Source organism: Gymnoscopelus braueri (genome assembly GCF_963280865.1).
Source record: "Gymnoscopelus braueri genome assembly, chromosome: 10".
In the NCBI taxonomy this organism is placed as follows: domain Eukaryota; kingdom Metazoa; phylum Chordata; class Actinopteri; order Myctophiformes; family Myctophidae; genus Gymnoscopelus; species Gymnoscopelus braueri.
In genome coordinates this window covers 8,864,403-8,878,995 of record NC_137611.1, presented here as the reverse complement: position 1 = coordinate 8,878,995, position 14,593 = coordinate 8,864,403, and the positions used below count along the sequence as shown (strand labels likewise).

General features: G+C 42.2%; 1 protein-coding gene across 1 annotated transcript in view; it reads left to right on the top strand.

The window, feature by feature from the left end:
- ptprsb (protein tyrosine phosphatase receptor type Sb) overlaps nt 1-14,593 on the top strand; it is a 178,753-nt gene that overhangs the window by 90,638 nt on the left and 73,522 nt on the right. The window contains exons 6-12 of the mRNA XM_080439207.1: nt 1,834-1,995; nt 2,797-2,904; nt 5,835-5,956; nt 6,700-6,861; nt 8,509-8,604; nt 11,552-11,753; nt 14,319-14,455. Of these exons, the coding sequence (XP_080295333.1) occupies nt 1,834-1,995; nt 2,797-2,904; nt 5,835-5,956; nt 6,700-6,861; nt 8,509-8,604; nt 11,552-11,753; nt 14,319-14,455 (989 nt within the window). The remainder of the gene's footprint in view (nt 1-1,833; nt 1,996-2,796; nt 2,905-5,834; nt 5,957-6,699; nt 6,862-8,508; nt 8,605-11,551; nt 11,754-14,318; nt 14,456-14,593) is intronic.

The following is a 14,593-nucleotide window of genomic DNA, read 5'->3' as shown; positions in this document are numbered from 1 at the left end:
CTCTCTCTCTCTCTCTCTCTCTCTCTCTCTCTCTCTCTCTCTCTCTCTCTCTCTCTCTCTCTCTCTCTCTCTCTCTCTCTCTCTCTCTATCGGTTCTCCGTTCTCTTCTTTGTGTTTTTATCCACCATTTTTATTCCTCTTGAGTCGCCCAGGCATGCGATCGACCTATGAGTCACTCTTACCTCTCTCTCTCTCGCTCTATGCATCTCTCTCCGTTAATATAAACACGCGGCGGTATTGCCACGCTCGCCACTTTATACTGTGCCCGGTGTCCCGGGAGGGTTGGGCCACAGACAGACATTGATTGGCTCTATAATACGTATAGCATCTAAAAAAACTAAACAAATGAAAAGTCTGGCTTCCTGAGGAAAAGCCCTGGAGGCAACGCTGGAATCTCATTGAAGATTCACACACGCTGAAGTTCCTTTGCTAAGTTTGAGAGATTTAAGTCCCAGATCAGAGCAACGCCGAGGGCGCTGAGACGGGGATAATACTCTAAAGTAGTTATCTAGTCGAGAGAGGTGAAGAGACCTTACGTCCTTCACCACTTAAGCCCTATCTATCTACTTTGTTGTGCGACGAATAACGAAAATAGCCAATTCTACAGGCTCCCAAAACATTGTGATGCGCTGTGAGCCCGTAGATTGTACATTTTCAAGATTTTCAAGCTTGCAGATCAGCTATTTTTGAAAGTGGTTAAGTGGCCGCTAGCCTCGATCTCCAGGCTTTTATTTTTGCTCAAAAAGAAAGCCTGGACCAAGCTGTTGACGTTTCTGGCATAGGAAGAGGGAGTCAACCTTTCATTTCGCCCAACCAACCAGAGTGCAGTGGGCGTCGCTCTAAATGTTGCGACGTCAGGGCTCTCAATGCTGCACATTGGGGGAGGAGGAGGGGCGGGGGGCGGGCGCACAGATCGGTGAACCAATGGGAGCCCACGGATGTTTTCGCCGGAGATTTTGAATCCGCCCCCTCTATGCCAGATATCAGACGCGCTGGGGCAGGCTAAGTGGCCGCTGGCTGGAGAGAGAACGGCGGTATAAAAAGCGCGGCGTAGCGTGGAGAGAGACACAGACTCCGGGTTGGGACGCCATGCGTTGGTTGGACGAATAACTCAAGAGTTTGTCACGTTATTGTTTTGAGTAGACAGCTCACTCCTGACCGGTTGAGCTCTCAACGCAAGATGTGTGTCTTTTCTGTTGAATTCATCAGTGCCATTATTATAGCATAGTTTTGGATTAAACTTGAAGTATCCCTCTGTACAAAAATAAACAAAAAATATATATATTTTGTAAAAAAAAGAAATTCCCTGAAGTTCATTCTCCCTCTTCCCGTTACCTCTCCTCCTCTCTTCTCTCAATCTCACTCTTTCTCTCTTTTTTCTCCCTTATCTCTCTCTCTTTTCTTTGTACCCTCACCTTCACCTTTGCTCAATTTCTATCTTGCTCTCTCTTTTGCTCTCTCTATTTTGCTCTCTCTCTCTTTTGCTCTCTCTCTCTCTCTCTCTCTCTCTCTCTCTCTCTCTCTCTCTCTCTCTCTCTCTCTCTCTCTCTCTCTCTCTCTCTCTCTCTCTCTCTCTCTCTCTCTCTCTTACTCTATAACTCTCTCTCTCTCTCTCTCTCTGCCTTACTCTCTGTACCCCCTCTCTCTCTCATTCTCTCTCTCAACCCCCTCCCCTTCTCTCTTCTCCTCCTTCCTCCCATCTCCCCCTCTGCCTTTCCTCCCCCTGCTCCTCTCCCCCCTCCCCTCTCCCTCTCCCTCTCCCTCTCCTCCTCCTCCTCCTCCTCCTCCTCCTCCTCCTCCTCCCCTCCACCCCCCTTCCCCTTTCCCCCCCAGTGCGCCGCGTGCCCCCTCGTTTCTCCATCCTCCCCTCCAACCATGAGATCATGCCGGGCGGCAGTGTGAACATCACGTGCGTGGCGGTGGGTTCGCCCATGCCCTACGTCAAGTGGATGCTGGGCAGCGAGGACCTGACGCCGGAGGACGAGATGCCCATAGGTAACGGCTGAGCGCAAATATAATAACCCATTAAGACCTGGAACGCATCTGTGTCACTTTTTCATTTGAGCTAAAAAAGCATTATTTTACACTTTGACTTTTCAAAAATAGCAGATATACAAGCTCATAGCGCGGCACCGAGTGCAGCACTACGAGCTTGTAGATCTGCTATTTTTTTGAAAACTAGTGAAAATGTGTGCAAATCTTTGAATATTTATATTCTTAAAGCGAACATTTTTAACTCTGTTACAACTTCTGGGGGTCCCTGGAACAAAACATTTTGAGATTTTGGTCCATGGCCAAATACATAGATTTTTTGAGAACCACTAATTAGGAACATTAGTTATGATTTAGAAGACATTTGTAGAATCCCCCAGAAGCAAAGATTTTAGTTAAAAATGTTCGCTTTAAAAAACATATATATTCAAAGATTTGCACACATTGTCAAGATTTTTCAAAAATAGCAGGTCTACAAACTCGGTGCCGCGCTATGAGCTTGTATATCTGCTATTTTTGAATAGCCCAAAGACATCTTAAAATGACACAGATGCCCCCGGTCTTAAAGGGTTAATACATCATCGCTTGATCGCAATTGTTTGAGATGATCACAATCAGAATCATCGCGTTTCATCTGTATTAATTCGTCTGTTGAAAAATGTTGTACGGGTACCGGTGGTGGAAAAAGTACTCAAATGTTTTACTTAAAGTAAAAGTATCAATACTGCAACGTAGAAATACTCTTGTTACAAGTAAAAGTCCAGTAATCAAGATGATTGATGTGTGCCATATTCCTGCCTGCAGGCCGCAACGTGCTGGAGCTGAACGGCGTGAGAGAGTCGGCCAACTACACCTGTGTGGCCATGAGCAGCCTGGGCATCATCGAGGCCACCGCCCAGGTCTCCGTCAAGAGTAAGACCGCTGTCAGAACTAGAGTTCTAAAATTTTGCCCGAACCCAGATTCGGCCAAAACGCAATCATCGTTTGATGATGTTTTGGCCATTTGGAACGGAAGGTCCAATTTGCTCAGTTAAAAGCGTGTTGGATTCGTGACTTTGAGGACATTAAGACCTGAAGCCGATTCTACATGTCTCCTAAATCTCAGCAGTGTTTAATCTTTTTCATGTCAAGGACCCCCAAAATTATATGTATTTGGCCGCGGACCCCCATCAAAACATTTCGTTCCAGAAGCAAAGATTTGAGTTGAAAATGTTAGCTTTAAAAATATATATATTCAAAGATTTGCACACATTTTCACGATTTTTCAAAAATAGCAGATCTACAAGCTCGTAGCGCGGCACTCGGTGCCGCGCTATGAGCTTGTATATCTGCTATTTTTGAATAGCCCAAAGTGTAAAATAATGTTTCTTTAGCTCAAATCTAAAAATGACAAAGTTCCAGGTCTTAATGGGTTAAGCACATTATGACACTTATTCGTTTTTTGGGGGGATTTTCTGGCCTAAAATTATGGTAATTGTTCTGGCCGGGCCCTGTTCGGGCTGGCCCAGTTATGCCCGGGCCTTAATTTTCAGGTTTCTTCTATTTTCTAAACATGGTAGTATTTTGTAAAAGAAAAAATGGTGTTGTAACAGTGGGCAATGTTTTAATTGTGTTGCTTTTCACGTATGTTTGTATAGAGTTGACAGACTGAAAGGTGACAGTAAGCTAGTGGGGGAGTACAGTTAGAGGAGTGGTTAGGGGTTGAATTGATTAGCTATTGTTGAGTGTTGCTATTAAGTGTTCATTCTTTAGAAGCCTTTTTTCCTCTGCTTTGCCTTTTCTGGCTTAAAGAAGCTTCTTCTTAAAATGGGTTCTGATTGCAATGTGACACAAAGTTCAGTTTACATTCTGTACTTTCATAATCTGTAAAACGATGAAAAATGTCCCAAAGCATTGTACCTGGTCACATACAGTACAGTATGTGAGTGAAAATCCACCTTGAGTGATTATTATGTCACTTTTCTCACAAACCTGATAATTGACCGATGCCAGATTTTTTGAGGTCAGATGCCAATCTAGTTCAGTGGTGGAAAAAGTACTCACATTTCTTACTTAAGTAAAAGTATCAATACTGCATTGTAGAAATACTCTGTTGTACTTGAGTAAAAGGTATCAAAATGTATCAAAATGAACTTAAAGTGCCAACAGTAAAAGTACAAATTATTTTGAAAATAGCCGATCTACAAGCTCACAACGCGTCGCAAAGCGACGCGTTGTGAGCTTGTAGATCTGCTATTTTCAAATAGCCTATGTATAAAATAACGTGGTTAATGTATGTTTCGTAATATCATAATTTATATCTGAAAAGTAACTAATAACTAAAGTTTTCAAGTAATTGTAGTGGAGTAAAAGTAAAATATTTGCCTCTGAGATGTAGTGGAGTAGAAGTAAAAGTATTGGAAATTGGAAATACTCCAGTAAAGTAAAAAATACCTCAACATTGTACTTAAGTACAGTACTTGAGTAAATGTACTTAGTTACTTTACACCACTGCAATCTAGTTATAGTAATTTCGGAGATTCCTAGACCAGCGATTATGATGCTTTGACCAGATATTTTGCACCATGTTAACTTTTGAGTCGACCGATCAATGATTGAACGTCGGGTCACGCCGTCGTTGTGGAGTTGTTTTGCTAAACAAACAGACAGACAGACAGACAGACAGACAGACAGACAGACAGACAGGGGCTCAAATTAAATCCATATATTCTGTAGAGTAAACCTTGGCTGCTTATTGGCGGAGGGACTGAGAGACTTGTGTTATTTTTCTCCCATGCTCTGGCTGTCAGTGAATTGAACATTCTAATATGGTTTTCGTGGACGTTGGGTCAGTCGTCAGGCCTGCAGGAGGAGCTGCCTGTGTGTCCAGGGAAGCTGTTTAATATTGCACAGTGGTTTTTCTGGGTTTTATCCCAGAATGATTCGTTACCAAGCGCTTCAAAGACCATGAGAACACAGCTTTATTATGCAGCCAGTCCTTTCCAAAAAGATCCAGGGAGAGAAGAGAAAGTATATGGAGGATTTTCAGGGATTTGTCTCTAAAGAATAAACAAATATAAAACGTACGGAGCTTTCAGTGAAGCTCACTGTTATTTTTTTCTGTTGTGTTTGTGTGTTTTGTTCAAGCCTGGTCGGGTTTAAGTTTATATATCCTGCATTGTGCTTTCACACACACGTCTACCTACCTATTGTTATGTGTTGCTGTGTGTGGGTGGAAACTGTGCATGTCCAGCAATATTGTTACTTTTCTGGAATTGGGTGAAAAAGAACCATGAGTTCCAATCGATCCAATGTAGTTATTGTTTAGTCTCAAGCTCTTGTTAAAGGGATAGTTCACCCCAAAAATTACTTTTTTTTCCCTATCGATTAGTCACCCCATGGAGACTTGAATTCATGGATATTTGTTTGTTTTTGTCTCATTCCTAAGGCAATAATTTGATGACCAGCGGGCCGGTAGGCAGCGGTTCCGGTTGTGTCTCCTGCCGGACATCAATTTATTGGCTTAGGAATCCGACAAAGACAAACAAATATCCATGAATTCAAGTCTCCATGGGGTGACTAATCGATAGAAAAAAAGTCATTTTGGGGGTGAACTATCCCTTTAATACTTTTGTATTGGCTTAAATAAGCCCACTTTCACTTTCATAAAAATAAAAAAATCTGAAATAACGAAATTGGCCGATCTGATCAGTCATTTTGTGACTTTTGCTCTTGTGTAAAAAAAAACATAAAAAGTCGAAATATGCAGATATGAATGCGGTTTCTGGTCCGACAGCAACGATATACAGTATTCTTCCGTCATTATTATATTCATTGTCTCTCTGCCCCCCCCCCTTCCCCAGCTTTGCCAAAGCCCCCCGGCACACCCATCGTCACGGAGACCACGGCCACCAGTGTCACCATCACATGGGACTCGGGCAACCCTGAAGCCGTCTCCTATTACATCATCCAGTACCGCGCCAAGGTAGGCCTGGCACCATTATTACATCATTATGTGAAATAATCACAGTTATATTATAACAATCCTTTACATTCCATCTGTATGAATTAATCTGTTGGAAATGTTAACAAACTGATACACGTTTTGAGCTTGTAGATCGACTATTTCCGATAATTTTAAGTTTGAAATTATTAAATGCATGGCCTGTTTTGGACATCTTACATAATTTATTTTTGATTATTGGTACCGGTCATTTCTGTGTATATACTAGTTATTTGTCATATCTGCCATGTCCAATTATTATTATTAACAGATGCTAGGCTCCTTGTTCGCCTGGTGTCCTATCATTTCAATGTACAGATTCATATTTTTACCAGCTTGCAAAGCATGCTGGTCTATGAAGAGACTGACCTACTAGTCATCCATGTGTTCGACATGTGTTCGACATATTCGCGACATGTTTTCAATCATTGGCTGTCCTTTAAGCCAATGGGGATACTTTCCCATACTCTGAACGGGCAGTGTCGTCCTCCCAAGCTATGGTACTAGACACACCTCTTGCCTCTATGCCTACTATACACGCCTGCCGTCGGTTCAAATCACGTGACGCAGAGTAATATATAGGACAAATTTAAGTAAAGTACTTGAGTAAATGTACTTAGTTACTTTACACCTCTAAATACGAGCTGCGTAGCGTCCGTTCTGGCCTAACAGTGTTGCCAGATTCTGCGAGAGAAATAAGCAACACTCCTACACGCCCCCTACAGGCCCCCGACAGCAAGTACGAGACGGTGGACAGCATCACCACCACCCGCTACAGCATCGGGGGGCTGTACCCCAACACAGAGTACGAGATACGGGTGTCGGCCTTCAACAGCATCGGCCAGGGACCCCCGTCCATGAGGGTGGAGGCCCGCACCGGAGAACAGGTATAGTGGTATACTTGCTGTTACAGAACATTCTTAAAAAATGTCTTGGACGGTGTTAAAGGTGGTGTGTGTGTGTGTGTGTGTGTGTGTGTGTGTGTGTGTGTGTGTGTGTGTGTGTGTGTGTGTGTGTGTGTGTGTGTGTGTGTGTGTGTGTGTGTGTGTGTGTGTGTGTGTGTGTGTGTGTGTGTGTGTGTGTGCGCGTGTAATGTTTAACAGATAAAGCGCTATTTCCTGATAGTATCTATTGCTATGTTCAGTAACGGGGGTCTCACCATTTCCCCAGCTCTTTAATAAACAGAACTATACACTCTCAGCAGTGCATTCATAATGCAGGACAACCATACATACATAGAGTACACCACCTTTAAGGTGAAACTCAGTCTAGACACAAACACAAGGCAAAGACAGGATGATTGAATTGCAGCAGCGACTGAAGACAGACAGACTTACACTTTGGCATCCACTGGCCTTCCAGTGATTCCCTGTCTTAAACCTCCTCTCTGTCGGGCTTTCTTTTGACATTTACACAAAAAAAAACAGAATACAGAAGCAGGCCTTTGTACCTCTACTGGTCTGTCTGTCTGTCTGTCTGTCTGTCTGTCTGTCTGTCTGTCTGTCTGTCTGTCTGTCTGTCTGTCTGACTACATGACACAAGATGATATTTCTAGGGGTTACTTAAAGGGCAGCTAGCTATACAGGGCTGTTGTCTTCATCCACTTCACACATAGAAGACACACTGGTTAGTCCATTAAGACCGGGAAAGCATCTGTGTCATTTTAAGATTTCTTTGGCTATTAACCCATTAACTCATTCAGTGCCACTGGACGTCTAAAACGTTAAAAAATAAATAAAAAAATTGATACACGACGGCAATGTGATACACGACGGCGATGACTGTTGGTCACCCAGACTATAGATTATAGAAGTGGACCTCTCCGTTCGTTTTTTATACCGTGTGAAAAACCGTGTGTTTCCCTATTCTGGCCGAAAATGACCGGGGAAAAAAATGAAAACTGGAAACGGAATCTGCGTCATAAAACCGGATGCAGGTGTGGGTGAAGTAAGTGGAACTCGAAACCTAGAATGAAAAATAAACAGAATAGCGCAATCAGAGATTAAACAATGAACGCACGTCTAACGCGTCGACGGCCAACTGGACAAACTAGCAATTGACGCGTTATCGAGTCAACCGCAGTCAAAGAGTTAATGGGTTAAAAAATAGCAGATCTACAATACGGCCAAATACATATAATGCTAGGGGTCCTTGACATGAAAAAGTTGGAGCACCACTGATATAGCAACGTACTGTTAGGATTTAGAAAACATTTTTAGATATGTATTTGGGCCGCGGACCCCCGCCCCCCATCTCAAAATAAATTAAATTAAATAATTGTTATTTTGATCAACGTTGGCCTGTTATCTCTCCTATGGTACTAACATCAATACAGCATGGATGGAATTGTGGACAAAATCATATCCAACAATAACAAAATATTCAAAGTTCTGGATCTGAGAGGCTAAATCTCATCAGACGGTGGTTCCGCGCAGCTGAAATGCCGAATAAATAATGGCCCTTGATATGAAAAGGTTTGAAAACCACTAGAGCCATTATGACACTAATAAGTGTCTCTCATCATCATCACACAGGCCCCGGCCAGCCCTCCCCGGAACGTCCAGGCCAGGATCATCTCCACCAACACAGTGATGGTGCGGTGGGAGGAGCCAGAGGAGCCCAACGGACAGGTACGTGGGACCCACCCATAGAACGTAAAAAAAAAATATGGACAACATCATGCCATTGGTTTCTACAGACCGTAAATGAAGGCTATTTTACAGCGATTTAAAATCCGGTATCCGGTTGATATCCGGTTCCGAAATGCAAATGGAAATTAATGCTATTGGCTGAAACCGCAGCGAGGGCGGGGCTTCACTCGGTAGAAACCCTAGAAACATACCCTACTTTATCATTAATGTTAAAATAAATGTACCAAAACGCATATCATGGGGATTGAAAGAAGACATTAAACTAGCGACTGGAAGCATATAGTATTTATGACAATGTTTATTAACTCATTTCCTGCCAATCGTGCATAAAGTCGTTCTATTAAATAGCGCACTTGTCCGCCAAATCGCATAAAGTCGTTTTTGTCCGCCAAATCGCATAAAGTCGTTCTATTAAAAAAAAATTGCCAAAAACGGTGCCTAAAACGCTGTTTTAGGCACCGTAACACAGCTCTGGGATGATCCATCGTCAATGAGAGAAGAAGCATGTGGATGTGAGATCATTCCAAAAAGCGTCACTTCCGCCCGCCCTGACTATGGGATTTTCAGAAAAACGGCTGTAACTCAGTTTCTGTCTTTTTTGCATTGAAAACCACTGTTTTCAGCGAGCCCCGGCCCCAAAATGGCGGCTCGCGGTTGGAACGTTGTGGTCCGTCTGAATACACAGATCCCTCCTCTTACCTCTTCCCTCCGCCTTTTTAGTTTTTTTTTTGAATACAATGTCGCCTCCACGGCGTTTCAAAATTCATCGGATGAAGGTAATTACGCTGGCAAGGGGATAACAAACGATGTTTAATACCTTGGCGGGTGATGTGTTAAGGTAATAAAAAGTGTAAAGTTAGGCCAAAAAACCATCCGCTTGAATAGAACCTAATTGCTTCTGCAACCGGCAGGGGTGAAACAGAGGTGAAACAGAGGTGAAACAGCGAGACTACATTTTCATGTGCAGAAGACACATGAAAATGTGAATTCACACGACCACAGGGTTGGTTTACCAGGCCAACAGCGTCTCCAAAATCTTCAAAAATAAAAATACATTATGCTAAAAATAGCTGTGTAGTCTTGGGGGTTAGTCACGCACACGGTCTCCTGAGAGGACCCATGTTTTGCCACCAGAGTGCATGTGGCTGTCACAGATATTAAAGATTAATCTTAACACCAGAGAGAGCTGTGGAGTGAAGAGGAGAAACTTTACTTTGAAAAGGTCATGTCATCCTTGAATCCTTCTACAAGTCACTGCGCCGCGCTCACAGATAAGAGGGCTTCACCTTTTACAATATTACAATGACCTCTACTCTAAAAGAAAGAGAAAAAACACACACCCCAAAATCTGTAGTGGAAAGTAAGTACATTTACTCGAGTACTGTACAATTTTGAGGTATTTTTACTTTACTACTTCCAATTTTCAATAATGTTACTTCTACTCCTACATCTCAAAGGCAAATATTGTGCTTTTACTCCACTATAATTATTTGACAACTTTAGTTACTTGTAACTTCATTTTGATTGTTATTACAAGACCGCTTCAGACCTATACTAGAAAATAGCCGATATACAAGCTTGCAACACATTGCAAAGTGATGCGTTGTGAGCTTGTAGATTGCTATTTTCAAATGATTTTTTTATACATTTTATTTGAAAACTTGCAAAATGGGACCTTCTTCATAATGACTACTTTTACTTTTGGCACTTAAAGTACATTTTGATGCTGATACTTTTGTACTTTGACTCAAGTACATTTTTAATACCGAACTTGTACTTGTAACAGACTATTTCTATAATAGGGTATTGATACAAATGTGAGTACTTCTTCCATCACTGCCCAAAATGAACCTGTGAAGAAAAGAAGGAAAGAATCCATGAGCCCGTCTGGGGTACAAAATAAGTACAAAAAAGATATATTCATGGATTTATTGACCCCTGTGGTTTAAAAAACAACCTCTCTCTCGTGCTGTGGCGTTGGACAAAGATATTATGGATTAGCTGGCCTTGCAGGGCAGCAGAATAAACCTGACGCAAACGCTTCATACTGCCGAGTCACTGTCGACCTTAGAGCTCAAGCTTATCTCCATATAATAATAGGTTCTCTCACTATAATTATAGTATACTATATCACTATATTATTAGATGGCACCGTCTCTGTCTGCTCTCTCTCTGTGTCTCAGAGGAGGGCTGTGGACAGTTCAGAAACCTGGTAATTTCAAACAATATTTAAAACTTTTATTAAAATGTTTTCTTTATCAACCATAAAGACAGAGAAAGCATCCGTCATGTTATATTTTAACCACACGTTATCTTATACTTCGGCTATTCAAAAATAGCAAATATACAAGCTCATACTGCGGCACCGCTATGAGCTTGTAGATCTGCAATTTTTTTAGAAAAAAATATATATATATTTAAGCGAACATTTGTAACTCAAATCTTTGCTTCTGGGGAAATGTCTTCTAAATATTTTTTTCACTGATGAAAAATAAATAAAAACTAAGCTACGATGACTAACTAAGACTAAATATATTGACAACACAGTTAGTGAGGGACGAGTGGAGAAGAGATCCATAGAACTAAAAGACAAGTCATTTTACAGTTTTTCTTTTTGCGCTCTGAAAATAGCAGATCTACAAGCTCACAACGCGTCGCAGCGCGACGCGTTGTGAGCTTGTAGATCTGCTATTTTCAGCATGCAACCAAGTGTAAAATCAGCCATTACGACGCCATCAAGGCACCGCCAAAATACATTTTAGTCGACTAAATAAACTGTAGATTTAGTCGACTATAATGTTATGATATTTAGTCGACTAAAACGAGACAAAAACTAAAACATTTCAGATGACAGAAATTTGACTAAAACTATTGAATTTTATTCAAAACACTATGACTAAAACTAAATCAAAATTCCCTCCTCTAGGTGAAAGGCTACCGGGTGTACTACACCATGGACCCGTCGCGGCCCATGAACGAGTGGCAGATCCACAACGTCCAGGACAGCGTGATCACCACCATCCAGAACCTGGTGCCCTCCGAGACCTACACGGTCCAGGTCCTGGCCTTCACCTCGGTGGGGGACGGACCCTTCTCTGACCCCGTGCACGTCAAGGTCATGCCTGGAGGTCAGTAGTCAGTAGTGCCGTGGCGTGCACGCATGCTATTTATGTCTGTCTCTTTCAGAGGTGCAAAAACGCTTAAATCGAACTGAACAATTTCATAATAATTGTTTTTGTTAACCCATTAAGGCCTGAGTCCGATTCTTAAAATGTTTTCTAAATCCAAAAGGTTTTTTGAAAAAATAATGTTTTTAAAAAAATGTACGATTTTTCAAAAATAGCAGATCTACAAGCTCGTAGCGCGGCACTCGGTGCCGCGCTACGAGCTTGTAGATCTGCTATTTTTGAATAGCCAAAGAAATCTAAAATGACACAGATGCGTTCTAGGTCTTACTGGGTTGTTAAATAAATATAACAGTGCAATCTACAAGCTCACAGCGCTTTGTGTTGTGAGCTTGTAGATTGGCTATTTTCACTATTTTTCTGTGACTGTTGTAGAACAAACATCAGGTGGTTAATCAGACTAATCTTTTTAGTCGATTTTAATTCTAATTAATATCTAATTTAATCAATTAGATATTCTTTGGCGTCGGTTCATGGACATAATATGTCCATGAACCGACGCCAAAAAAACAAAACAAATTGATGTTTTAAAATCGTAGGAGGCAAAAAAACTAAATTTTGATTAATCAAAAAAGTTAAAATAATCGATTGTTAATCTCTTTATCCGTGCTGTAAGGGTGAACGCAGGTCATTTAGTCTCTTGTGGACGCAATGGCATTTGTGGTGTAGGTGGATGAGTCACTGTGTGTGCGTGTGTGTGTGTGTGTGTGTGTGAGGTTGACTCTTTTTATGATGCAAAACAAAGCTGTTAGTGTGTGTCCCTGAATATCGTCACTGTCAGGGAGAAACCTTTTATCTCCACGATTCATCTTGAAGATTCAAAACATTTTATTGTCCACCACGTAGTGATACAAAATTGTCCTCAATCTTTTAGTTTTATTCTTTTGTCGTATGACAGTGTCAGGCAATTTTTTTTGATCAATTATGATTATCACAATTACGTAGCATTGCAGCATTTTCTGAGCTTCGAGATCTGCTATTTTTGAGATTTTTTGATTTGATTAAGATTTTTTTAGGTGCTTTACATTCATTGAGATCATGGTGATTTGTTAAAGAGGGTGTCAGTCTGTTGAAGAGCGCAAACTCCAAACGTTATTGCCATTTAACACAACGGGTGCCAGCGTTTTATTAAAACAGATTAATTTGAGTGCCAGAGAGCTCACCGTTTTGTAACGCTGTGCTGTTTATAGCTGTGGACTCCACGGCGAGCACCCACACGTAAACAATGGATGCGTGCACGACCATCGAACGCCTGGAACAATAACATCTCTCACGCGAGTCGCCATTACGGAGTGATCGCCCATCGAAAATGACTCGTTTTCCCCCAATGTAAAAAGTTTCGGAGCTGCAGAGGTTTTCATCAAGGAGATAGAGCGGGAGCGGACGGGGAGCCATGTTTTTTGCCACGGAGATCCATCTGTCCCTTCCTTCTCAGAGTCACCGTGGATGCTAGCCCCCCCCACCCCCCCTTGTGGAAAAAAACTAAAAAAACGAAAAGACTGAAAACACGGTTTGAACCGTGTTTGGCACCATAGATATTAGAATACCTCATTGGCCTCTGCAGTTCATTGGGGCGACTGGTATCGCAATACACGGCTCTTCCGCAGGGAACTTGTCACTCAAAGTGACTACTGGCCAATCACAGCGCTCACAGCGCGTTGACTACTGGCCAATCACAGTGCGTCTTTTCCGGGACTTGTCAGTGCAATGGTTCTCAACCAGTGGTCCGGGAACCACCAGTGGTCCTTGAGGGGGTTCCAGGTGGTACCCAGCTAAATGATGGAGAGTTGATAACCAAATGGACCCTTATAGATCTTTAAATCTTGAGTATAACATTTCACACTGTCAAGAGTCAAATTGTTAAACATCTGCATTACTTACTAAACAAGTACACAATTAGAGAACGTAAACAATTGTTATTTTGACAACATCTTATCGAACGATAACATATTCTAAGTTTTGGGTGTGAGAGGCTAAAGCTTATCAAACGGTGTTCCGTGACTCAAATGCTGAATAAATAATGGACCTTGATATGAAAAAGGACCATGTCTCTTATTTGAATTTCACAAATAGAGTGTGGAGTTTGCCAAGTTCCAACTAACTAGATGCTGCGCACAGCTGCTGCCTCTCAAAGGGTTAAGAGCTGGGTTACAAAAAGACCCGCCCCCACCTGCCTCTGATTGGCCTACCGAACTTCCGCTTCTGTGACGCACACGACAGCCCTGCGGAAGCAGGAAGCGCGCCCGAGATACGAACGCTTCAGAGCCGAAGGAGGCGTCTACCTTTATATGTCTATGTTTGGCACCCGATGTGTTAAGTGGGTGCAATAAAAACCCATATACATTGGAGCCCTTCAGTGGGCGAGTTTGTTTATTTTTTTATTTCCTGTAATTCTGCTTTTTCTCGCCCAGCACCTGCCCAGCTCTGGGGATTGGACATCTCTGCGTTGTGTATACATTCTAATAACTTTTCATTCTCTCACTACCACTGTTCTCGTTTGCCCTTCAGTGCCAGGCCAGCCGGGGAAGTTTAAAGTGGGCAAAGTGACAGACACCAGCATCGAGCTGACCTGGGAGCCCGCCTACACCAAGGAGGGCATCGTCAACTACGAGCTGCTCTATAAGCCTGTCAAGTTTGGCAGTCTGGTAAGAACCCCTGACCGCCCCCCCCCCCATACATCCATCTCTGTGACAGCCTTCTCTAACAAGCTGCTATAGAGAACATGGAGTGAACTTTAACCCATTAAGACCTGGAACTGTGTAATTTTTTTGATTTGAGCTAAA